Source organism: Chionomys nivalis, chromosome 1 (assembly GCF_950005125.1).
Source record: "Chionomys nivalis chromosome 1, mChiNiv1.1, whole genome shotgun sequence".
In the NCBI taxonomy this organism is placed as follows: Eukaryota; Metazoa; Chordata; class Mammalia; order Rodentia; family Cricetidae; genus Chionomys; species Chionomys nivalis.
Window position 1 is genome coordinate 2,696,290 of NC_080086.1, and position 27,053 is coordinate 2,723,342.

General features: G+C 46.1%; 1 protein-coding gene across 2 annotated transcripts in view; it reads right to left on the minus strand.

Moving 5' to 3' along the window:
* Positions 1-8,239: 8,239 nt before the first annotated feature.
* The window catches only part of Ccdc91 (coiled-coil domain containing 91), a 194,140-nt gene continuing 175,326 nt past the window's right edge, over positions 8,240-27,053 (minus strand). For both annotated transcript variants that reach the window (XM_057786769.1, XM_057786777.1), the window contains exon 13: positions 8,240-9,232. In XM_057786769.1, coding sequence (XP_057642752.1) covers positions 9,122-9,232 — 111 coding nt within the window. In that variant the 3' untranslated portion in view covers positions 8,240-9,121. The remainder of the gene's footprint in view (positions 9,233-27,053) is intronic.

The following is a 27,053-nucleotide window of genomic DNA, read 5'->3' on the forward strand; positions in this document are numbered from 1 at the left end:
GTGATGTAACCAAGTGTGTGTGTGTGTGTACTATGAAGTGATGAAAACAAGTTGTGTGGGGAATGGGTGATTTTCTGTCCATTGAGATTAAGTACTAGGAAAGCCCTCAGAGGCACACAGCAGGTACTTAGACCCTGCTTTGCTGAACAGCAGTGACTCCTCACTTGAACAAACACAGAAATAAGAGCAGGGTGAAGCTGACTTCTCTGTCACCTGTCTGTGTCTCTTCTTCTTTGGGCCAGACTACTGTTGGATCTACACAACTATGATAGTCACTCTTTGCATCTTTGCCATTTAAGGCTGAATGGCACACAGTTAATCATCCCAAACCTGCTGCCACCTTGGATTCCAGAAGACCATCCTCACAGGACAGACTGTTCCCCAGATAGGAAAAGCAGTCTGTGTTGGAAAGGCTGCAGCAAGAAGCAGGACCCATGGCAGGACCAAACTGCCTCGCTCTGAGATGATGGTGATTAGATTATCAGCCCACTTTGCAGCATAGAACGGAACCAGTGTTGAGCCAGACCATAGTGGCTGTTTAATTCCACACACACACCTCTTGTCCTCTGTCACATTTTTTAAAGTCTATAGCTCATGCCAATACTTGACCGTCAACTTGGGGTCATCTTTATCCATGCCTCTTGCTAAAATATATTAGTTAAATCCATTTTGTTTGCTTCTCATTGATTTTCACCATTTCCCCTCTCTTTGGTGGCACACTGGGAAGGGTGGCAGATCCTTGCCCGCTGAGGGCTTTGGGAGCCAGGGCTTCTGCACTCAACCCAGGGATGAAGATTCCTGCTCTGGACATGATGAGAATCACTGACCATATGAAGCAGGCGGTTAAACAGAGGGCTCAGAATTAAAAGGAGAGAGAACACAGTCAGATACAGATTTGGTGGCCACCATCATAAGGAGAGCATTTTAGCATGGCGTCAGTTGAGAACCCAGTATGGGAAGGATGGCGGTGAATGAGGCTGGGGAGATGGCTCTGTGGCTAAGAGCCCTTGCAGTGCAATTGTGAGGAGGCTGTAGCTAGCCAAGGGAGTGATCTCTTCCGGCTCTGTGTGCATGCACACACACCCCTAAATAAATCTTTAAAAATATGAAAGGTATGGATGAGCCTACCAGCGCGATACTTGGGGTTAGAGTCCACACAGCACTGCCTTATGGTGATGAGGGATGTTTAGGCTTCAATGTGGACTATATTTACGCACAGCGGAGAATGTACTTGTAATTAGAACAGGCATAAAGCACATTCCTGAGAGCAAACCCTCTTCCTGTAGAGACCTGGCACCAGGACACAGGGTTCACACAGACGAAGATTGAAGTGATCGTAACTCTTCAGTGGCAAGGTGTTCTGAGCTGTGTAGAGGCAAGTAGATCATTTCCTAAAATCACATATTTGATATCCAGAGTTCATCTTATTCTCTACAGCTGGTAGCATATTCCAGATCCAACTTAATATGTAGCGTGCCTTTCCTCTGCTTTATAAGAACATAGAGGAAACTTAAAAAATGTTGACAATTTTAACTTCTTAAATGACTAAACATAAACCCTGGATTTTAAAAACTCTCTCCCTGTGAAAATTAATGCTGCCACTGTGACAAGAACCAGAATCAGCCAGGAGCCTGGGGCACGCCTGGGAGGGAGACACACAGTAACTGTGGGCAGCAGTATCCCATGGGCTGTGAACCCAGACTGAATGAGCTGAGCCCCAGTGTCTCTCTCTGCTGCCTGGCTGTGGACATGCTGTGCCCAGCCTCTCAATCCTCCTAGCTATGATTCCCCCACCATTACATGCCGTACCCTGGAACGCTGAATCAAAAGAAACACCTCTCTCCTTCAGTTGCTTGCATCAGACATCCCATAGGAACATCAGGACGAACAACATACACTAATAACTATGAATTTACTAATTTAGTAACAAAGTAACCAACATTTTTGTAGACTTTCAACATTTATTTTTTGGGGGGGAAATAAACACCAAAAAATACTACAATGAAAACAGCTTAAAAAGTTCAGCGCCGTCCCCACGGCCGGAGTTACTAACATGTTTAGAAAACAATACCTCGATCAAATGGGCAAAAACTCAACATTCATCACATACATATCTCACCACAAAGAATTTTCTAGAATCTGCCTCAGTAAGCTGTGTTAAAGTCAGCAATTTGTACATTCTGTGGCTGTATTATTAATATTTCTAAGTCAGCTTCCAGACTTCCGACAACTGAATGTTCGCCAGCACTGAGTCAGATTTTCCTACCTTCTGAATGAGTGTGCTTCTCGCTCTCTGTGTATTCCCCATACAAGGCCAGCCTGCATCCCATCTGGGGATGGAACCGGATTCAGGCAGGCTCCCGTCTAGGCTCAGCCTCTGTCCAGCAGCGCTTGTATATCTTTTGCTCTAATCTGACCTGACCCACCCCTTCCCACTCACACCTGCTAGTCCTGAATGAGAAGACTTCCTGCCACTGCTCCTCGACCTCCTTGCTTGCACCAGGGGAGCACCCAGCCCAGTCTCTCAAAGGGACATGCTCCCTGGCTCTTACAGCCAGGTACCCCACAACCCAAAACTATTTCACATAGAAGTTCCCACACAGTCTTCCCCACTCGCGGTCCTGACAACCTTGTTGTAATACGAGGGCCAGCTTGTTGGGGTTTCTGTCCCACCCGGTCCCCTAGCTGTTTAGTCCCAGAGAAAATCACACAGAGAGTCTACATTAGGTTATAAACTTATTGGCCCATTAGCTCAGGCTTCATATTAGCTCTTATAACTTATAGCTCAGTACCTTTCTCGGCAGGGCAGGGCAGATCAGGTCACATCCTGTTTCTTCTGTTTCTGGACAGGACTCAGGAAACAGCTTCCTTCTTCCCAAAATACTCCTGTTCTCATTGCCCTGCCTCTACTTCCTGTCTGATTGACCTACCTATACTTCCTGCCTGGCCAATCAGTGTTTATTTAAAACATGATTGACAGAATACAGACAATTCTCTCACACCACCTTGTGAACTTTTAGCCACTGAACAACAGTGGGAGTGAAAATCTTGCTTTGGAATTTCCAGGCCCTGGTGACTTACCACAGGCTGTGACTTACTACAGGCTGTGAGCTACCACAGGCTGTGATTTACCATAGGCTGTGAGCTACCACAGGCTGTGATTTACCACAGGCTGTGATTTACCACAGGCTGTGAGCTACCACAGGCTGTGATTTACCACAGGCTGTGACTTACCACAGGCTGTGAGCTACCACAGGCTGTGATTTACCACAGGCTGTGAGCTACCACAGGCTATGACTTACCACAGGCTGTGAGCTACCACAGGCTGTGAGCTACCACAGGCTGGCTACAGGTTCTTATGGAATACAGTGATTTTACTAAATCCTCTCCATTGGTAGTCAGGATCTATGAGCTGACTATTAACTGATTAGTCTTTCTGAAGGTGGAGTGTTTTCCTTATTGATTTGGTTATTAAGCCACTATACATTGAGGTCGCTAGACGCAGTCATTGTGAAATGCTTGGTGGAGGAAACACAGAAACTGGTGTAGGGACTGAGAGACAGACAGCACACATGAGCACTTGGTGTGTAGGTGTGAAGAGGATTTCAAATCCCTGGTACCTACATACAAGTCCGGTATGTCCTCAAATGCACTTATAACTCCAGTGGTGTGTGTGTGTGTGTTTATGTGTGTGCATGTGTGCACACATGTGTGTGCGTGCATGTGGGGGAGCAGTATGTGTGTGCATGTGTGTACACACGTGTGCGTGTGTGTGCATGTGTGTGGGGGCAGGATGGCTGCCAGCCCATCTCTAAGTCAAGAGAGAGAGACCCTGTCTAAAGGAAATAAGGAGGAAGATGCTCAGGCTGGACATGCGACGTTCTCCATTGGCCTTCATGCAACCTGCATACACACCTATGAACACACACACCTGATACAGGCTCTCTCTTCAGGGGGAAGACAACACAGAAAGGATACAACCTCTGAACTATAGCAACAACCGCATTTATTTGAATAATTTAATTATTCGGGTGATTCACGTGACACATTCAGTAGTAATGATGGCAGGCAGGCTACTGGGGAGGGAACCATTTAGAGCACTGGGAGTCGGCTGACAGAAGCAACGAGAGAAAAACCAGAGCTTTCCCTCTTGTGCACAAAGACCAAAGACTGAGGTCAAATAGGCCTTTGTTAGGGTCCAAGTGTGTGAAAATGTGTTTGTTTTAAAATGAAACACAGCTGTAGTTTGTCTGTCTTTCATCTTAGCTGTGAACTCTCACAAACTGCTTCTCCTCCCTGCCCGGCGTTGGTGATATTGCTAAGGTAAAGAGCTCTGTGATGCCAGCGCTGTTGCTAAGTGCCCGTGATGCGGACACTGCTGCTAAGGGGCCCGAGGTGTTGGCGCTATTGCTAAGGGGCCTAGGATGGTGTAGCTGTTGCTAGGGAGCCTGTGATGCTGACGCCGGTGCTAAGGGACCTAGGATGCTGTTGCTGTTGCTAAGGGCCCTGGGATGCTGGCACTGTTGCTAAGGTAAAGGACCTGAGGTGCTGGTGCTGTTGCTAAGGGGCCTGGGATGTTGTTGCTATGGCTAGGGAGCCTGTGATGTTGTTGCTGTTGTTAAGAGGTCTGTGATGCTGGTGTTGTTGCTAAGGTAAAGGGCCTGAGGTGCTGGGGCTGTTGCTAAGGGTTCTGGGATGCTGGCACTGATGCTAAGGTAAAGGACCTGAGGTGCTAGGGCTGTTCCTAGGGAGCCTGTGATGCTGTTGTTGCTAAGAGGTCTGTGATGCTGGTGCTGTTGCTAAGGTAAAGGGCCTGTGATGCTGGCAGTTTGGTCCATGGCCCGTGGGTGCTTGGTGCACTGGCGTTCTGGGCTATCAGCTGCCTTCAGGACACAACAGAGTAGTTTACTGGTATGAGAGCTTTGACCCAGCTCTTTCTTCTTCCCTTGGTTTCAAAAATACCTCTCAGGATTATACATATACTTCCTCCTTGGAACTTATTATATAAAACTCTTGGTTTTTCAGTGAACAGTGCTTTTGTTTTTACTGTTTAAACACAGCATTTTCTAATTTAATCCAGTTTAATTGTAAAACTATCTAAAAACATTCATAAGAAGTTATATGGATACCTGACTCTGCAGTCTAACACCAGGCCAATTGCTGAGTCAGCCCCTTGGACTTTCAACATGAGTCAGCACTTAGCTAAGGGACCGGACCTCCCACCACCGACTCTGAACTGACAGCAAATGTCTGAGCAGGGCATTGTCTACACGTCTCAGGTGTCTGCGGCTTCTTCAGTTCTGTCAGATGAGAGACTGGTTCAATTATGTATTCAACATTTCTTACAAAAAAATCTGAGTGTTTTCTTTCCAGTGCAGACAAACCAGGTGCTGGGTAGCAGGGGCTACGGCTGGGCTCTCTGGACAGCCTTCACGGATGCTTCTTTGGTGCAAGTAACTCACATGGGCTAGACAAAACTGTTTGTCTGTGGCCGTCACCCTGTGTTTTATGAATTGCTTGCCTGTGGCAGTCATCCATGTTTTGTGGACTGTTTGCCTGTGGCAATCACCCCTCTGTTTTGTGGACTGCATGCCTGTGGCTATCACCCGTGTTTTGTGGGAGTGTATTACCCCTGTGCACTGAAGGCTGCATCGGCAAGGCTGTCACCCGTTTTATATGGGTATATTATTGATGGCCATATCAGCAAGGCTAATACACAGAGTACCAGCAATGTTTCACAAGTCTAAAAATCATATTTTTTAACCATAAATGTGGAAACTGAGCCTTTAGTGGGATAGGCTGTGTGTCTAAAAGTCCAACTTAGAATACCAAGACAAGCCAGGATACACACCTGAGGTTCTGCCTTTGGAGGGAGCATGGGCTATAATGGCCTGAAAGAGCAGAGCCCGGTGTTAAACGGCCAGAGGTCGAATCCCACAGGAGAAACTCAGTCTGTTCCTCTAATAAACATAACCCTAGCCAGGGTTACTGACCTCATGTAAGCAGAGCTTACAAAGATGGGGGCTATAGTGATACTGAAAGACTCTAAATGCATTTGTAAGCCCCCCTCAACCCTAAGACATTTTTCTAAAACCTTACACTCACTCACTCTTGGAAAAGGGATAGTTGCCCCCCCCTCCCCACCACATGCTGGACTGCTCATCCCCCTGTGTCCTTGTGAATAATCTTCAAACAACTCCATTCTGGGAATTGAGGCAAGGACAACTCACAGATGTTGACTCAGTTCCTGATGTATTGATTTAGTCAATAGAACAAGGTCAGGAAGGCCCAGAGATGCTCCCCTTATCTACCCGATGATGCAGCTATTCTCCTGCCCTGGAACAGACCAATCACTGCTAGTAACCCTTTGAATAAGCCAATCCAATAAGTTGGAAAACAACCTATAGGTCCCCCCCCCCCCCCCCGTGTCTGTGGCTTTTCGCTTTAAAAGATGGGCTGTAACAGCTATCAGATGTCTTTCATATCCCGAACCTGAAGGGCCCTGTCATGACAAAATAAAAATCCTCTTGCTTTTGCATCAATTGAGGCTGTGTGAGTGTTGTCTGGAGCAACTTCTCCCTGATGTTTGGACTTCTAGTCCAACAATACTTTGTAATCTAACAAAGCTCGCCTGAAGATCAGAGTGCAGAGCTAAGCCACTAGCCAACCATAGAGGCCAGGCAGTGGGGGCTCACACCTTTAATCCCAGCACTATCAAGACAGAGGGATCTCTGTGAGTTCAAGGATACCTTGGGCTATACAAAAGGTTGATTTAATCTCAAAGAGAAACAGAGCCAGGTGACGGTGGCTCACACCTTTAATCTCAGTCCTGGGGAGTCACGTCTTTAATTCTAACACTAGGGAGGTGGAGACAGGAAGGGATATGGCTGGGGGCGGGGGGAGAGAGGAATATAAAGCAGTCCGAGGATTCTGTCTGAGGTTTCATAGACAGCATTCAGTCTGAGGATTAGTAGAGACAGGACCGCCCCTTCAATCTGAGCATTTCTAGAGGTAAGAATTCTGTAGTTGCTGGCTGCTCCGCTTCTTGATCTCTCAGCTTTCACCCCCTATACCTGACTCTGGGTTTTTATTATTAAGACCAATTAGGATTCGTGCTACAGGGGTTAGGGGGTCCTTTTCCACTGAAGTGTTACACCTGTAACTTAAACAATTTCACCTGTCAAAAAGGCCTCGCTGATCGGCTCCAACCGTTCACTCCTTCATTCACTTAACTCAAAGGTGCGGGGGGGGGGGGGGGAGGGGGAGCAGGAGACCAGCTGAGGAACTGAGACTAAGTGGGGCTCACACCTCAAGGCTGGATTTGTACCTTTGCTGTAAGAAGTGTTTGACCATCTAGTTCTCCTGGTGCATGCAACCAGAGGTGGTCCAGGCTCTTTAGATAAACAGAGCCAAAACCACAATGCATTTAATTGGAAATACAACTTAAATGTCACTGAACACTATCAGTTAATCCAGCGTCAAGAATCTCTACACACACCGGATGTCACAAGTGGAGTGCCAGCCATCTTTGGGGACATCCCCATAAAGAAGGGACCACAGCAATCCAAGTGGAATCGCACGGGACCTGGCGGGTGTCCTGAGCATTCGTGGGCTGACAGATCTGATTCACGTTATTCCAAAGAGCAATTACTCTGTATAGAAAACAAAGCTGGACACCCAAGAAGGAAGAGGAGAGCCTATCTTGTGGTGGTCTGGGAGGAGCAGACACGCGCCTAGACCCATGCCTGATACTGCTGACCTCTCTGGACCTTAGCGGCAGTGACTGACACCCACGTTAACCTAGGGCTGGCCGGCCCACCTGAGTGATCTGTGGTGGCAAAGCCAAGTGACCTTAAATGCTGGCCCCAGACTTACTGACTTCTTCGTAGTCTCAAAGCTCCCCTTCCTCGTTCACGTGTAGCAAGTCAGGCCCATGGCTTGCTTGCTCTGAACTTTACGTCTCTATGATAATGGAGGAGCCATAAAGTTCTTGGAAAATACTGTCACTATTTAAGGGGGAGTTTTCACAAAACACGTTCATGGTGCAGAAATTTGAAAAATAAACATTCGTAATGAATTGCTAGATTACAGCATGCATAGCGGGGCCACGCTTTCCCCAACACTCAGCAAACAGAGGCAGGAGGATGGCTCTGATTTTTAAAGCAGGACTCACAGCAAAACCCTGACTCGAGGGAGGAAGACTAATGAGAAAGAGAAAACATGACAACAAGGAGAGTTTGGGGAGCTTCTTTTATTACACTGAGGAACCCCAGAGAAGCCCAGAGCCGCTGAGCGCGGACACATCTGCACAGGTCCCTGCTGTTAGTCCCAGTGCACAAACTGCTCACGATTAATATTGGAGTGCACTGCTTATGGATTAAGAACACCCTGATGACCCCTTATGTCTGGTTTTGATTAAATTCCCATAGATGTCTAGAAGTCCAAGAGTTACGTTCTTTCTAGAGAATAGATTATGACACATGATTCTCAGAGCCTCTGAGGAAGGGCAGGAAGCTAGCCTGTGCCACTGTACCCCACGTTTAACTGGGGAAGCTACTCCAAGCCTGGTCAGCTAGTGCTGTTTATTTTTGATATGATAAATCAATGAAAACCCACAGATTCACCTCTAGAGAAGTGGTCAGGTTGGTTACAACAACAACCATGTCAGTATTTCCACCCACTCCACTGCTGAGAAACAAGTAGATGTGCGGTTACACAGATCACCAAAACTGTCACCAGGCCACCTGAAGCTGTACTGTTCCCTCCATGAACTCTGCATAGCACGCCACTTTCCCACGACTTTAGGTCATACACAGTCTTCCACTGCTACTTGTAATAAAATAACAGAGAATAAGAATAGATGGTTCTAGATACTGCTCTGGCTCGCCCTTGACCTGGAAATCAACTGCTTAAACAGAAAACAAGAGCCTCTTTCTAAGTGACAGCATCTATTAGCAGTCCAGTGATGGACACAACGGCCAGGGAAAGGTAGCCTGTCACGTTCCTTTTATTCAATGCCAACAGGCTCCATGGCCGCTAGAGCACTCTGCTGCTTCTGGGTGCAGGCGAGGAACAGCGTCAGAGAAGGCAGGTGTGATGACAGGGACGGTGGCCAGCGTCTTTACTCCACGTCAACAGGCTCTGTAGCTATGAGAGCATTCAGCTGCTTCTGGGCGCAGGACAGGAAGAGCTCCAGGCTGGACAGACTGCGCTGGTGGGTGACCTGATCGAGCTGTTGATGGGTTTACAAAGAGGAGAGAGAGAGAGAAACTTCAGTTGGGGGAAAGTTAATCCAATGCCAGTGAGACCCTCCAGGGGGGGCTTTCTGTGTGAGAGGATTTGAAGCCCAGTGGGACTCCCGTCTGCCTGTGCAGTCATGGTTGCTGGCCTGTTATCTGAGAGTGACTTCACACTCTCACAGCTAACTGCGGCCTTCAGTTACTGGAGAAGTTGTGTGTAGACTCTCAGGATGATTTTATAAAATGTGAGTACAAACATGCTGTTTTTAAAAAAATAGATCAAACACCGTAAAGATCCTATCAAAATCACAGATGCAAAGGACAGAAAGAAAATCAGTCACATCACGCTTGGAGTCAGGAGGGAAGCTGAATGAGGTGACACCCTGAATTCAGTCAAGTGTTACGGGTCGGAGAGAAAGCTCACCAGTCAGGGTCAAGAGCAGGCATTGCTCTTGCAGAGGCCAAGAGTTTGGTCCCTACTACCCACACAGAGAGGCTCACAACTGCCTGTAACCCCAGCTCCCGGAGACCTGATGCCCTCCCTGGACTCAGAGTACCCACATGCACATGCCCGTGCCACACAGACACAAACACACACATAAGTAAGCATAAAATCAATCTTTAAGTTAGGGTTATTTTAGTAGATCAACATAAACTAATGCAGTGTATGGGTGCGATAACTTTCTGGATGATGGCGATAACGCTGCTAACGGGGCAGAAAGAGATGCACTAACAGTGAGAAGCTGATGTCCGCACTTTACACAATGGGAGCCTTCACAAGGGTGCTGTGGGGCTCTATTTTAAATATAAACCTTCCATATCCTCCCCATGAGCACTCCTAAATCCAAGTGAGAGTCTCTACTGAACTGCATTTAATAATTCTATGAAATTCAGGGTGACTAAAAACTAGAAGACAAAGCTTTCAAAGGATCCAAGAATCAACTGACAAAAAATGTGATTTAGCAACAGTTGCACAGGAGGACTGGGTTGGATGAGACCCCCTTCAACTCTGGGATTCTGAGGTTTTCATGAATGAACAGCAGAGCTCTGGCTCATCTTTCCCTCTCAACATTTTTCCTCCTCCTTTGTTGTATGATGCCTCTGGATAGTTGCGAAAACAAACACTCCTCCCACTCATAGGATCATAAATAAGAGAACAATTAAGTTTAGTCCCAGCTGAGCAGAGACACGGTCTGCCTTGTAAATGACCGTATCCTCGGCTTCTAGAAATAAGTCTGGAAATGTTGGACATTTGTCGAGATTTCTGAGGACGATGAACTGATCTGTGCACGAGCCCAGTAAGGGCCGAGGCATCTACAGGGAAACGGCTGATGTATCCTAAATTCCAAGACAGGAGGTCCAGCTTCATCCACAAGTGGGGATGCTAGAAAGACATTTTAGTATAAGCAGGGCATATGCATGTGCACACGCACACACACACACACTCACATGTGCACACACATACATACACTCACACGTACATGTACACACACACACACACACGGGCTGCTTAGTTGTATTTGGAGCAATAAGGAAACTTAAAATCCAAGCATATGCCATTCAGATGAGATGTTCAGACCATTCTGGACAGAGTCTGTATGTGGAATTCCTATGGCATACAAGCTGGTTACTCAGGTAGTAACAGGTGTGACCAAACTGCTTCCCAGAGTGAGTATACCAGGTCACCGGTCCCTAGCATGAGGGAACCGTGTCCTCATTCTGTTCTTTCAACAGTGGCAAAGTTCCCACTGTGTTGATCCTCCTGTGACTTTGCACCCTTGGCTACCCCCATGTCCACGTCACGTATGTTTCATTACCACCCCCTTCTGCATAGACAGCATCTTTCTCCCCAATATGTGGTCCCTGGTCTGGTTTCACTGACTACCCCCACGGTCCCAAAGACTCACACATTTGAACAGTAACTGTTAGGGTGAGTGTATGACAGAGAACATGTGGTACTTTCCTTTCTCAGTCTGCGTTACTTTGCTTCATATAATAATTTCCAGGCCAATCCATGTATCCTGCAGATTTCATTTTTCTTTATGGCTAAATAAAATTCCATTGTGGATATACATGTTTTATTCATTATCCATCTGTCAACAGACATCTAGGTTGACCTTACTTTCTGGCTGCCGTGAACAGAGCGGGGATAAACAGGGGTGTGCAAACATCTCGTGGGGGACAGAGGCCTTAGGATGGGTGTCCAGGTGTGATGTAGCCAGGCCATGTGGTCAGGAGTTTCTGTGAAACCTCCACCAACCACGAGATGGACCCTCCGACTAGAAGGAGAGAAAAGAGCAAAGTAGTTCTAACCTGCATCTCTCTGATGGGTTAGGATGCTGAGCACTTAAATACTTGCTGGTCGTTTGTGTTCCTTCTTTGGAGAGCTCTGCCCATTTTGTCAGTCCATTATCAATCGGCCGGCTTCTTTGTTTGCTTGTTTTGGTGTTTTGCAGCTACTTCTATATTTCAGACACTATACCTAAACGCAGCATGACTGGGAAGCGTTTTCTCCTACTCTGGAGGGCATTTGTTCTCACTTCTAATAGTTTCCTTTTCTGTGTGAGCTTGTAAGTCTATGTTCCCATACCTGTCAATTCTTGGGCGATTTCATGTGTCCCATAATCAGGAAGTTCTGTCTGTGTCTATGACTTCAAGTATTCTTCCTATGCTTTCCTCTGGCTGATTCAGCATTTCAGGATTGAAATTAAGGTCTTTGATCTAACTTGAAATGATTTTTGTGTGCAATGAGATATACGTATTCATCTTCATCTACAATTTGACGTCCATCTTTGTCAACACCGCGTGTTAAATAAGCTACCCCACCTCATCCCACCCCACGTGTTCTGATGTGTGAAGGTAGGTACGGCTGTGTGCTTTATTTGCTGGTCCTGTGTTCCCTACTCTGTGTGTCAAGCTGTCGTCATCACTATGGCTCTGTAGCATAGCTTGAAGACATGTACTGTGGTCTACCTGGCAGTATTCTTTCTGCTTGGCATCTCTCTTGCTATTCATGATCTTTTGTGCTTCTATATAACTTTTAAGACTTTTTTCCTAGTTTGTAAATAATGCTATTGGATTTTGAGAGGGAATTTTCTGAATACATATATTACTTTTGGTAATGTACTATTTTATGATATTAATTCTTCCAACCCAGGAGCATGGAAGGTGTTTCAATGGTCTAGTATCTTCTTCAAATTCTGTTTTCAAGGTCTTAAACTTTTCATTGTAGACGCTTTTCACTTTCTTGGTGAGGCTTTTCACTTTCTTGGTTAGGCTTATCGATAAATGTTTATAAAGTGTTCCTTTTAAATATTATTACTTAGTCTTTGAGTATAATGAACACTGAGAAGTGTCTTAGGTTTTCTATTGCTCCCATAAAACACTATGACCAAAATCACCTTGGGAAAGAAAGGATTGATTTCACTTTACTCTTTCAGGTCACAGCCCATCATCAGGAAAGTCAGGGCAGGAACTCAAGTCAGGAACCTGGTTGCAGGAGTTGAAGCAGAGGCCATGGAGGAACCTTGCTCCTTGCTCCTCACGGTTGCTCAACCCTTGTTCTCATGCCAACCAGGATCACCTGCCCAGGACACAGCACCCAGTGGGCTGGGCCCCCTCCCACAATCAGTAAGAAAATGCCCCAAAGGCTTGCCCACAGGCCAATCTGATGCGGGCATTTTCTCAACTGTGAGTTCCCTTCCCCAAATGCCTCTAGCTTGCACCGAGTTGACTAAAACCTAACCAGGAGAAGATGTCACCGAATGCCTATAGAACAGGCAATGTTTTCCTGACTATTTATTTGTTCATTTATTATTTTTCATTATTTTATTTCCCTGACTTTTAAAACTTTATATCCCATGTCTGCATAAAACAAATTTTGAAAAATTAGCCTAGGAATGATCTTATTCCTTCTGAAACCGTTCTTTTAGACCCTAAACATACAATCACACAAACTGCAAGTCCACGGAGAACAGTGGTTGACTGCTCCTGGGATTGCACAGTGACGGAATTTAACTGCTAGGTCTGACCTTCCCCCATCACAGCCTGGAAAACTGAAGCTGAGTAGTTAAGAGTCCAGGTTTGCATTCTCAATAGTACTCTGCACTTAAAAAAATCCCCGCTTCTTAAAAGGACATTTAAATACATTTGGGTTTGGCTGTTGTATATCAAGGAGAGTCATATGTCTTTGTTTTTGATGAGAGAAGTTCTTTAGAGGCTCCAAGGCCAGAGAGACACTGAAAAGCTCTGGATGACAATACAATACCCTATTCTAACTTAAGGCCAGATGCTAACACACACACACACACACAAACACACCACACACACACACACACCACACACACAGACACACACACACACACCACACACATACACACACACACACACCACACCCATGCACAGCTCTAAGATCCTGGACTTTTTCTTAGCCATCCACAAAGGGCTGATAAACATGAAAACATGGATCTCCCTCTGTGTGGTCTGCAGTGTGAAGCTCTGACATTTCGGGATGAAGACAAGCCACCTTTCCTTTCTCGTTTCTCTTCACCGGAGTTGAAAAACAATCAACTTTGTCTACAGCACGTCTAGCTGCTTTAACGGGGGCTCCCTGGTACTACATCACGATGGCCATGCCTGTTCTAAGTCGTTTCTCTACAGAAAAGATTGTTCTCTATTTTTAGATAAGTAAGTCTGACGTGAAGAGTCCACATTGTATGCAAAGCTAAAGGTCAGATGCAGAGCCCTCTGTGGGAACGTATCTGTGACCTTACTGTAAACTGTGTTGATAGGGACCTTGAGTCAACCGGGGAAATTAGTGTCGCATAAAATACATGCTTAGAATAAATCAGACTGAAAGCTTCAACAGTCTGGGCAGCGGTTTGACCCGAGTCAGTGCCGGCTGCCTTCATCTTGAACTTCGGAGGGTGTGGGTCTGGCCCCTTAACCAGGACACTCACAGTCCACATCTGAGGATAACACCACAGAAAGAAGTCATGTTCCAGATGGGCTACAGATGTTCGCTGGGAGCAAATGACAAGCGGGTAAGCAGGCACGGGGAGTCTAAACTGCACTGGCCACAACTGAGGGCCTGTTGTTTCATTTTAAGATGTCTCGGGGTAAAAGCTTCTCTGTTCTCAGCGTCTCTGTTCTCGAACCATCTAAACTGAGTTCCTCACATCTGAGCAGTTGGACCTTCTATTCTAAACCACCAGAGCCCGCGGGGAATAAAAGCACTCACTTCTCCACTCTAGAGTCTACACACACATCAGCACATAATCTTGTTCAACCTCATGGGCTCGGCAGTATGCTTGGCCAGGACAGAGAGGCCCGCAGTAGACATGGTCTTGGCAGGTAGTACGCCCAGTGTCAAGAACATGGCTCCTGACGAGAGGCCTGGTTCCAACAGCTCTCGCTCTGCCAATGGCAATTCCAACACAACCAAAAAATAAGGTCATGGATTTAAAACTTATAGAGAGGAAAGCTGACTACTGCTTCCCAGAGTGTCTCTGGCTCAATGATCTGGATACTACCACTTGGAGTGGGTGAGGATGTGGTCTCTTGAGGACCCAAGGAGCTGGACACTGAGTCCCAGGAGTGTCTGAGAAGCTAGGTATGGCTTTCCTGAGTGTCTGAGGAGCTGGACAGAACTTCCCAGGGTGTTCTGTCTTACGAGCCTACCCCTAAGCCATGTTTGTATTCTCCTGGCAACTGTATGGATGGGACAACTGAGGCTGAGAGAGGTGATGACTTGGGAGGTTATGGATGGGACAGCTGAGGCTGAGAGAGGTGATGACTTGGGAGGTTATGGATGGGACAGCTGAGGCTGAGAGAGGTGATGACTTGGGAGGTTATGGATGGGACAGCTGAGGCTGAGAGAGGTGATGACTTGGGAGGTTATGGATGGGACAACTGAGGCTGAGAGAGGTGATGACTTGGGAGGTTATGGATGGGACAGCTGAGGCTGAGAGAGGTGATGACTTGGGAGGTTATGGATGGGACAGCTGAGGCTGAGAGAGGTGATGACTTGGGAGGTTATGGATGGGACAACTGAGGCAGAGAGAGGTGATGACTGGCCCTAGTAGAAGAGCTGGGACTAGCACCAGGTGCGTGTGACACCCAAGCCCAGCCTACCACCTCAGCACGGTACAGCCTTCTCAGATAAGGGCTTCAGTCATGGCTGGGGGCCTTGGCACAGGGTCTATTTTGTTATAAATGCACAGGGGTTCTTTACGTTGCATTACCCAAGTGCAAAAGCCTGCGAAGGTGCCAAAACCCTGGCAGATACAGCTACTAAACAATGCAATCATCTTCCTTTCACAGAGTACTCAGTATGTTTCAGAAATTAACACACAAAAGGGTCCCTGAAACCACACTAGAAGCATTTAAAGAAAATTCAGCTTACTAAATACACCATGGAAAGAAACATTTAAAAAAAAATCTGGAAATGTCAGTGGCTATACAGAAAAACAGTATGAGACTCCCTCCTGCCCCAGCTTCTAACGAAACAAAGGTTTTTAATTCAACTTGTACTGTGTGGTACCAAGCGAGCCTTGCAGTGCACAGCCACCTGAAGCCTGGGTGACCTCTGCCCACTCACTCCTGCATTTCCAGTACCAGTTATGAGGATGGGAAGCCTTGGACCAACATATGCTCAGTGCGTACTTGGTTAAGGAATTCTACTTAGTGCCCAAAACTGCACCCACAAAGCACCACCGACTTGAATGAAAGGTTACTGTGAAGAGATTTCTCCCCTCTGAAATATTCTTCATCTTTAGGGATTTTATAGTGTGTACCCGATCATGGAAATGTAATCACTGTCAACTAGACCAGCCACCTGTTACATTTTAAACAGACTTCTGCTCCCAAGGGAAGGAAGGAAGAGGTGAGCACCTTCTCGGTGGTCCCTCTCGGGATCACTGCTGCCTCCCAGCTGGCCCTGTAAATGGAGGGAACAGTAACCCCTCCATCCGTCCAGCACAAGTAAAGGGGGCTCGCTCTCACTCCAAGCTAAACGTGGACGACACTGAAAAAGCAGAAATAAAAACGGGGCGGCACCTGCTCAGGCAGATTCATGGCAAAACTTGCTAAGTCTTGGCTGAAGGCCTCATCTTCTTCATCAACAAGCTTTAAGAAAAATTCCAGGAAAAACATACATATCTTTGGGGTCACTCTATGTCTTAGTTTGTATGATAAACACCATAGCCAAAAGCAACAGCTGTAGGCTCTCATGGAGGGAGGTCAGGAAAGGAACTCAGGCAGAGGCCATGGAGGAGCTGCTTATCGGCTTGCTCCTCGTGGTTCATTGCCCAGCCTGCTTTCTTATGCAATCCAGGCCCACTCACCCAGGGGCAGCGTCCCCAACAGTGATCTGGGCCTCCCCACATCAATCACCAATGAAAACCCCCCCCCCCCCCCGCCCCCCGGACTTGCCTACAGAAAATCTAATGGAGGCGTTTTCTCAATTGAGGCTCCTCTTCCTTGGTAACTCGAGCCGGTGTCAAGTCCGAGGGAAGGAAAAGCCACTGGAGCTCAAGAAAGGGCCTTCCGGGGGCATCTTCCCCATTTCTGGTCTTGCGTTTTTCCTTACCCTACCTTCAAAAACTGCAGCCTGCACTGGCACTCTGTAGCATGAATGATACAGTGAGGTTCTATGATCAGAATGAGCACACAGAATTCCACACAGAAAGGGCACCAAGTCTCAACGACCCTGACCAGAGAGTACCTAGACCTGGCTTGGCTTCTGTGTTCCTCTGGACGGTAGGTTTCCAGATTCTGTGCTTACTGCTGCCGCTTTCAGTCTGTGCTATGGGAAACTTAAATGTTACACGATAAAGGAGCCCACTTCCCACAAGTAAAAGTTTAGTTTTTATTTTTTAAAAAAGATTTTATTCATGGGTCTGTTAGAGGGTATACAGGTGAGTCTTACACACACACACACACACACACACACACACACACACACACACACACACACACAGTACTGTTCATCATGTCCTAAAAAGCATGTTGCACTCCTTACATGCTGGTCCCTTGAAGCCGGAGTTAAGGCATCTAATGAGCCATGTGATGTGGGTGCTGAGATGTGAACTGTCTTTTTGGCTGAGCAGCAGATGCTCACAGAATCTGGGCCATTTCACCAGCCTTGAGAGCTCAGGTTTTAGATCATGAACAAGGATGTGGGAACAGGCTCAACATGTTAAGTGGGTAATGGAGCTTTTGCGGAGCTGGACAATTTAATTTGGGGGTTGAACAAGTGATCATTAGAATGTAACTCTGATAACTCAAGAGCCTGTGAAGAGAGCTGGGTGTCGTGTTAGGAAAAGACAGGCTGAGGGATGAAGATCACCAAGGCCAGCCTGGACTACACAGGGAGCTTTAGGAGAGCCGGAGCTTGAGAGACCAGGGAACAATGATGCTTCTCTGTCTTCTGATGCCGATTGGACATTACAAAGCAGTTTGGAGTTAGAATTTATGGCTCTGTGGTGAGCCTGGCATAGACACTCTTATACGTGGCTTTTACTATTTCAGTCATTTTCTTTGTCAACTAGTTAGCTCTGACTTACTAGTTTGATTTTTATACACTGCAAACAAGCTATAAAGAACATTCCTAAAAAAACACAAAACAAACAAAACCAGCCCCTCCCCCCTCAGGTGATCAGACCTCCGCACTTGTCTTTTATAAAAAGCTGGCAAAACTGCTTAAGCCTTTGCATGCAGTCAAGCTCTCCCAACACTCTAGCACACTGGTACCAGGAGATACATTAATAAGGGGTAGGATACGCCTTCTGAGAAGTAAAGTGCATACTGCCTCTGGGAAAGGAGAGGTCAGGCCCTCGCCTCCGGTCACCACTGCCACTCTGGAAGGACCCAATTAAATTCAGGTGACAGAGCAGAGAGAAACTCTTCTTCCTCTTAATGTAAATACATAACATCACGTGCGGAATGGAAGGGGTGAGTTGTAGTGATATTCTGTGTGTGTTTTATCAAATAAAGCTTGTCTGAAGAGCAGAGTGCACAGTTAAATTACTAGAGGCAGGGAGTGGTGGAGCACCCCTTTAATTCAGGACTCAGGAGAAAGGCAGAGGGGTCTCTGTTAGTTCAAGGCCACCCTGGGCTATACAAGATTGAATCTGTCTAAAAGAGGAACAGAGCTCACACAAAGGTGATCCCAGCACCTGGATGGATAAAAGTGCCTTGACTTCCAGCACTAGGGAGTTAGAGACAGGAGTGACATGGCTGGGCAGAGAGAGGAGTATAAAGTAGACGGAGATGGGAACTCAGGCGGTCTAAAGTTTGGTGGAGGGGGCTGGAGAGATGGCTCAGAGGTTAAGAGCATTGCCTGCTCTTCCAAAGGTCCTGAGTTCAATTCCCAGCAACCACATGGTGGCTCACAACCATCTGTAATGCGGTTTGGTGCCCTCTTCTGGCCTGCAGGCATACACACAGACAGAATATTGTATACATAATAACTAAATAAATATTTTTTTTAAAAAAATAAAGTTTGGTGGAGACGATGGAGTCTCGAGATGCAGTCTGAGGATGCAGTCTGGGGATGCAGTCTGGAGATGCAGTCTGAGGACAGGGTCTCCCCTTCGTTCTGAGCACTGGTAGAAGTAAAGGAACTGATCTTCAACATTAACCCCTATATCTGACTCTGTTTTTTTATTAATAATACCAATTAGAATTTGTGCTACAGTGGTTCATCTGAAGGGCATGTGGCGAGTCACGTAGAGACCACTGCCAGACAGAAGCGCCATGATGGGACTTCCCTCAAAGTCTGCTCCTTTACTGTATGAGTGCCACTCTGCCTGGATGCAGACTAAAGATGGCTTTGGCGGTACATTCCAGGGTTCTTCTGAATCAAAGACAAAGGCCAATATGCAGAACAGAGCCATACACATTAAAATCTGCCCAACATAAACATGGCAAGCTGCCAGTCTAGCCTTCCGGTCTCTGGGTGGCTGGGGATCCCATCTACTCCTTTAGGAAGAGCTAGTATAAGAGGCTCTAACAGGTTCCCACTTCTTGGCTCTGTATTTCTTAGGGGAAAGTACAAAAGTTTATTGCAGAGGGCATGTTTAAGAATCCAACTTTACAAATACATACACAGTCCTTGGGTCACAGAAGGGGTTTAGAGGAAAATAAAGCAAGCGTCTAGCCTTGCCCAGTTGGGTTAGGTATAAAAGAAATGGGGTAAAGCAGGGATAATGTCTGGGGAGGAAGACCACCATTATGCCTCACTGCTCACCCAAGAGAGCACTTGCTAAGGCACTTCCTTCAAATGTGGGAGTAAAGGGGCAGGGTGACCAAGGTTCAGCAATCCACAGTTTAGCCAAAAAGGCACCAATATGGTGCTCACTCTCCCGGGAGTCCTGACCTAAAGCTGAGACGCATTTGGGGTTTGCTCAGGGGAAGGGTGTGGATCCCGAGAGTGTTAGGAATAGTCTCTGCCTCTATCCCGTTTAGAGGAAATGAGGTCACTAGTGCCGAGTCAGAGATGGGCTGCGTCCCAGAAGCCACAGGCAGTTGGCTGGCCTTTCTGTGCTTTTCGAGACTGACTCCGTATCACGGTCTCACGATCATTTCCAAGGGCTTCCTTGATGAAAATGCCAGGGCCCCGCCACAGCTGTTGTAGAGCCCTTCACAAAGGCCACGTGGACGCAGCGCCTGGCTGCAGGAGCTTTTTCAGTGGAAGGTGAAAGGGAAGGGAAGCAGTGACCAGACTGGGTCTTTTGTTCCACCTTCCTGTTCTACAGACGGAGACGGAAGTGTTGGAAAGGCCCCATCTGAGATTGCTGGGTGGCACACTTGCAAACCCAGCACTTGGGAGGCTGAAGCAGGGGCATTGGTGTGAGTCTGAGGCCGGCCCTGGCTACAAAGTGAAACACTGTCTCAAAGATCAAAGCCAAACCCAACAGGGTCCTTGTCTGGGAACCAGCAAAGTCTGGCCTCATGCAGTCCCACTGAAAAGAGACCTCTCTAAAGAAACTCATTTAGTTCTGGAAAATAAATGCCTAATACAGCAAAAGACTACTCTATTCCCCAAATACATGAGTATATGAAAGACCTTGGAAAGACGGTTCACCAATTTGTGCGGCCATTCCGGAAGACTAGAACTTATTTCTTGTCACCCACATGATGACTTACAACCGCTTGCAACTCCAGTTCCAGGGGGAAGGATCTAGTGCCCCATTTTGGTCTCTGTAAGTACAATATATGTATGTGTGTGTTATGCATGTTCAGACACACAGTACACATAAAATCAATAATTTTTAAAGCATATGAAAATATTTATGAACAAATCGATCAGAAAAATATCTCCTAACACGCCTAAATGACAAAGACTACAAAGGATGTCAGTTTTCATGATCAAACAGTAAAACTACAGGAAAGGCTGAGGAGAACATCTCAGCACAGCTAATAATAATGACGATAACGATGATGACGATGATGAAGATACCCCTGAAAGGCAGCATTCTCAAACCTGCGTCTCAGATCTCTGCAATTTCAGCACCCCTCACAGGCAAGAAGGAGGGAACATAATGAAAATTAGGGTCATTATAATGCCAGATTATTCTGAATATAAACTTCTAAATGACACACACCTCAAGATATAACCTCAGGTAATAAAAGAAGTGCATTTGAGAGATACATTTATAAAATATTAAAACTATTAAAAAATGACAAAGATTTTAAGGATGACCAACTACTAAAATTACTTGATAATAGACAAACCCTAAATAGAGTTCTGAAGTATTCAAAGAGCGTATTTTATAGGCGACCAAGCCATACATAGAAAATAAATTTACCGTAAAAATGAAGACCGTTTTGCAGATAGAACTGCTTCTAATTCTGACCACAAGAGTTTGATCCTGACAAGGAGAAAGTTGGGTGCAATTCTACAAATCATAACAAAGCAGGGTCAATGGGAATATGGGACGGGAACATCGTGGACTAATTAGGGGATAGCACAGGCACGTGCCTTGGTTACAAACAAACCATGGCTTCTGACTATTAAAGAGATGCATGGATATAATTACCAGATGAAATACAGGCCTGGAGCCACCACCATCAATCAATCACCACACGCCACAGGGGACTCATAACTACAGGTGTTAGTGAAGAATTGTAGAAAGAGCAAATTTGCTGATGGATGTGTTCTGAGAAGTTCTTCAAAGGATAGGACTTCCAGCCCATGGTGCTTCTCACATGACTGCAACCTTGCCCTCCGGTCTATGGTGCTTCTCACACGACTGCAACCTTGACTTCCGGCCCATGGTGCTTCTCACATGACTGCAACCTTTACTCTTCTTTGTTTCTTATCTACACCCTGCCATCATCAACTGAAAACCAGGCTAATATATTCTTTTTGAAGATACATAGCATTTACAGTGCTCTCTTTATGAACTTCTGCATGTGTCCTCCAGGCCCCTTTCATGTCTGATACTCTATCTTAGCCATAAAACACCAGGGGATGATTCTATCTTACATCCTGGACACGGATGTGTTCATTTTAATTAAAAAATAACTGCTATGGTCATAAATCTATCCGTTCTTCCTAGGGATTAAAATGATATGTGAGTGCCTTCAACAAAAACTTAGATACTACGGTAATTAAGAGTTGTTCAGTTTTTAACACATTTGATTTGACACATTTACAATATTCAGACCTCCATCCTTTCCTTTTTCTGATACCACTCAATGCTCTTACTTTCCTGCCCAATTTTTGTGCTGTTCGGTGTCCGCCTGGGCCTCTCAAAGGCTTGCCCACAGCATGCCTGTGTCTGGGACGCCCTTCTGGACTTAGACACTCCGCGCACATCTCTTCTTAGATGCTGGCTCGGTTCATTAGAACGCCTCTTTCACTCTTCCCTCCCAACACTCACTCACTCTCCTGGTTTTTCCAGTGTCATCTCAAAATATCCTATTTGCTTCTGTCGATCGTATGGAAGATCTCTAAGGAAACAGGGTTTCCGGTGTATTCTTTTCCATGACTTTGAGGTCTAGAGTTCTCTGCGGCTCAGTGGCCCCGACACAGCTGGGGCTGCTTTGTCTAGGCTCTGTATGAGTCAACATCTAGAAAACTAGATGTCTAGGTGCTTGTTATGGCTTGGATATGAAGCGTCCCTCAAAAAGTGAATGCATGCATTGGTCCTGATGCAATGCTGCAATGTGGGAAGTTTGGTCCTGATGCATTATTCGCGTGGGGAGGGCTGGTTCTGGTGTCTGAAGGAAGCACTCTGGGGTCTGAGAACTCTGACCTCATGAATGGATTAATTTGTGGGTGGATTTATAATCTGATAGCAGTACTGGGTACTGGTAGATAAAGAAGATGCACCTAGTTAGAAGTAGGTCCACATATGAATTTAGTTTCTCCAGGACTGTAGTTTAGCGCCTTATGGTTCGAAGCTTAAAGGCTCGAGCCCCTGTGGGGGGTAATTTTGTGTGTCCGCATATGGCAAATGTTTGTGGAGGGAGAGACACAATACTTTAGGCTTTAAGAGTCACCGAGACACCGTCACAGCGACCACTTCTGCACCTGGACTTAATAAAGATAACAGACCACAGGGCCACAGGAGTGGGCTAGGAACGCTCCCTCCCCATCTTAGTCCTGTCATATTTTAGTGAGATTCCTACCATTTTTGAAATTTTTGTTTCTCCCCTACAGAGTGAAGGTTACCCAGCTGACTGTAGGCCTGTGGTGGGGATTAAACAGGACAGTGTTTTGAAAACAAGGTCTCTGGGGAGTTACATGCACCAAACGCACGGCAGCCGTGTTAACACCATTGCCTTGCTATTTCCAGGGTTCATTTTGCGATCTAGTGGCAACTCCAACTTCATTTGGGGAATTCCTCCTTTCTCTCGACTGCAATCAGGACTACAGAGAAATGGCGGCAGTGGCGGCAGTTAGCTTGGTCCATTCTCGCTTGTCATTTGGAAGTCACCATCAACGCTGCTGCCTCTAGTTTCTGAGGCATCTCACTCCGTTTCCTCAGATGCCAATCAAGTCGGCTGTTTTTCAGTAAATCCCGTTTCTTAGAGTTGGCTGGTCCAGTTTCTAACACTTGAGAGCAAAGAAGCAGGACTCTGAGCAGCTGTGTCTCAGCATCGACTGTTTAATTAATGCTGAACTAAATTAAATAGAAGTGATATTGGTGACATCTCTGCATTTACAACCACCCATTGCTTTGCTTCTCATTTCAGCCCCAATACACGCAGCCTGGGCGAAATCTACAAAGGAACCCAATCCTCCTCCAAAGCTTCCAGCGGCCCAAGGTGTCAATGATTAGCACTGATTGATCTCTGTGGAGACCTGGGCTTAAGGAGCTCCCAGGAATACAAGGCCAGTGTTCAAGCGGCCATGCTACAGCATACCTGAGATCTTAAGGAGGGCTCTTTTGGGTCTGGAGGTCAGCTTGGGTTATAAAATGTGTTTCGAGGCAGCCTGAGCTAATACATAACACCTACTCTCAAAAACAAGCAAGCAGAAAGAAAAAAAAAGGTTGAAGCAAAACTGTCAAGAATAAAGTGTTTAGAAGCAAATGATTATCATAAATAAGCAGAACAAAGTAGGACTAGTTTTGTGGAGGATATAGAGATTTTTAATGATTATGTAATGTATGTCCCCCTTTCCTAGCAAGTATTTCACCTCCCGCTGATGGGGAGGCAGATGATCCCAGGAGGTCACTGTCTTCTACCAATCAAGCCAATCTGCATCTAAGGGGAAGTCGGGAAACCAAGGCTGTGAAGGACTTTAGGTACTAATGGTCATGCTTTTAAAGGAGCAATGAGCTGATCTAGTGGGGACTTTGTGGTTTCCAGAATGACAGTGTGGAATCCTGTATTAGTATCATATCCTTATTTACGATGAAAGAATACACAAGTTATACCAAGATGTAAAATATGCAGAGACTCAGAGACATTCACTTCAAACTTGACAGTAGAATAAGCACTCCTTGGCAGGACACATGCACACACAGTGTGCACACACAAATACATCATACACATGTACACAATACAGGTATGAACACACACAGGTGCACACATACACAGGCATACACCTTTACTCCCTGTGGGGAGCGTGAGGGGATGAAGGGCAGACATAAGGATTCCCCGTTTCCTACATAAAAGCATTATTAGCTCATTCCTCCCTGGGGCAAGTTCAGTGTCAACCATTTTTAATAAACTACGTGCCAGGCTTTTCTCATTTTGCAAACTTGTCTATTTTCCATTTTAATTAACCACACACAAACACACTCGGAACTTTATGTATTTAATTACTTCTGAGGGTAGTCTGTTTGCTTAGCTTTAGTTAGTGTCTACTACCTATATCCTGGCTTTGAGTTCTGGGTGTACATGTAAGGCAGACCTTGGCCAGACATTGCTGACCAGCATACCTTGTTGTGAGGAGGCCGCTTGTTTGTTTTCCGGCCGCCAAGACTCCCAAAGTAACCACACAGACACCATATTATTTAAATCACTACTTGGCCCATTAGCTCTAGCTTATTGGATAACTCTTACATCTTATTTAACCCATCTCCATCAATCCGTGCATCACGATGAGGTTGTGGCCTACCAGCCAAGTTTCATTGTGTCTGTCTCCGACTATGGCTCTCCCTGACTCCGCCCTCTTTCTCCCAGCATTCAGCTTAGCTTTCCCTGCCTGACTAAGTTCTACCTTGCTATAGGCCAAGCCAGTTTCTTTATTCATTAACCAATAAAAGCAACACATAGACAGAAGGACTTCCCACACCAATCTAGTTCAGGTGACTTAGTACTGATGGCATCCATTCATGGAATGATGAACTAATATAATGACCCTACATGATTTCAGACAGTGGCATGTGGCACGCAAAGAGAGAAGACGCAGCTGCTACGGAGCAAGCGCTGCTCTGGAGAGGGCAGCTAATGGAGACCGTGCTCTCCTGAGGATTTCATCGCTGTGAGCCATTCTTCTTCCCGCCACACTTCCACTGACTTCCTGGAGCATGGGAGGTGTCTTGACCTTGGAGTCAATCATGTGACTTGTTATGGTACAGCAGACTCTACACAGTCAGCTTACAGTGTTTGTGTCTGGGGCTTCCTCTTACTTGCCCTGGATAGCTGGTACTGATACTGAGCACTAGAAACTGTTGGGTCAGTGACCTTTTGATTCCTAAACGTTTATGCGAGTTTCACCTTCCTCTTGATTACTGATGTAGGAGTCTAAGGTATAAAGAAAGTCATATTGTACTCTGTCTGGTAAGAGGAAACAGGAAGGAATCTTTACTAACTATGAAAGTATATAACGAAAAAAGTATATATAAAACTTTTTTTTTTAAAAGGCAGGATTCTAAAGCAACCAATAACCCCAGCTAAGAACAGAAGGAGAACACGTGTTAGTCCCACAGCTCAGCTCCACCCCAGACAAGATATTCTCACTTTCAACATATGATACCCATGAAAAGGAAAACTGAGCTACAGAAAAGGGACGAATGCTGAGGATGGAAACAGAGTGAATACAGTGATGGTCACACTAAATCTTAAGAGAATTGGGTGAGCTAACTGATATAGAAAAAAGTCAGCAATATTGTTACACTGAAGCCCTCACCGGTGGATTAAAAAAGGAGACATTGAAGTTCTTGACAGACAGCAAGGAAGCTGAGATTCAAATGTTCTAGTACCGACTATTAATGGCATGAAACAGGCAAGTATTGGTGGGATTTCAATGGCCAAAAGGAAGATCTATCCCAAAGTATTTTACTTCAAAATCAGAGCTAAGAAAACCTCTATGAACAGACAACATCTGGAAAACACAAATGAACTGGAAGGTTCTGTGTTTGAAGATGAGTCAACACAGTGGCTGGAGCCGTTAACCTTCAGATCAACCAACCAGTGAGGTCCAGGGAGAGCAGACAGTGAGCAAGTCTACCTCAGCCACCCTTGTCTAGGCTCTTCGTGCAGCCCTTAAGTCTCATCTCTGTCCAGTTTCACACACAGAGCAGGTGCTGGAGAAACTGGAGGCCAAGCTGTAGCGGCATTTCATTTGTGTTTTAAAAAAGACACAGCTTGCCTGAGGATAAGAGTAAACAGCCCCACTGGTCAGTCTTACAGACCAGGCAGTGGTGACACACCACGCCTCTAATCCCAGCCCTAGAGAGGATTATAAAATGGGAGGAGACAGCGCTCAGTCTCAGTCTCAGAAATTCTCAGATTCCTGGAGGCAGGATCACCATTTTTGGCCTGAGCGGAGGTAAGAACCAGTGTTCTGGCTGCTTTGTTTGTCGGGTCCTCAGGCTGAACCCCACTATCAGTCTCTAGGCTTTTATTAGTCATGCTTTTCCATGCTATAGCAGTCTGGTGACCCCTAGGTCTTGGGCACACTGGGCAAACACTCTACCACTGAGCTGTATCCTGGCCTAGGTAACAGGTTTAATACAGCAAGAACATGGAAAAGGAAGAAAAAGGAAGAGACTCCCTGATTGGCAGCTGTAAATACAGAGACCAGAGATGTGCAGAGGGCCCAGGGAACATGCTGGGATTTACCCCAGTGCATTCTGTGGGAAGGCAGCTGGCCAAGCTCTTTATCCCACAGAATTTTGCAGTGACCCCTCAATGAGGAAGACTGCTGTGACCACCACACACAAAATAGCTCCAAATTACAGCGGTGTGGCTGCTGTCAATGCAAGGCAACAGCAGACTCACAGACACATGACAACATCCAGCTCCCCATTCTGTAAGTCAACGGAAACAAAAGCCTCATCTACCAAACACCATGGAGCCTCTGGAGGGTGAGACACAACGTAGACATCGGTTACAGAAAATTCCAGGTTA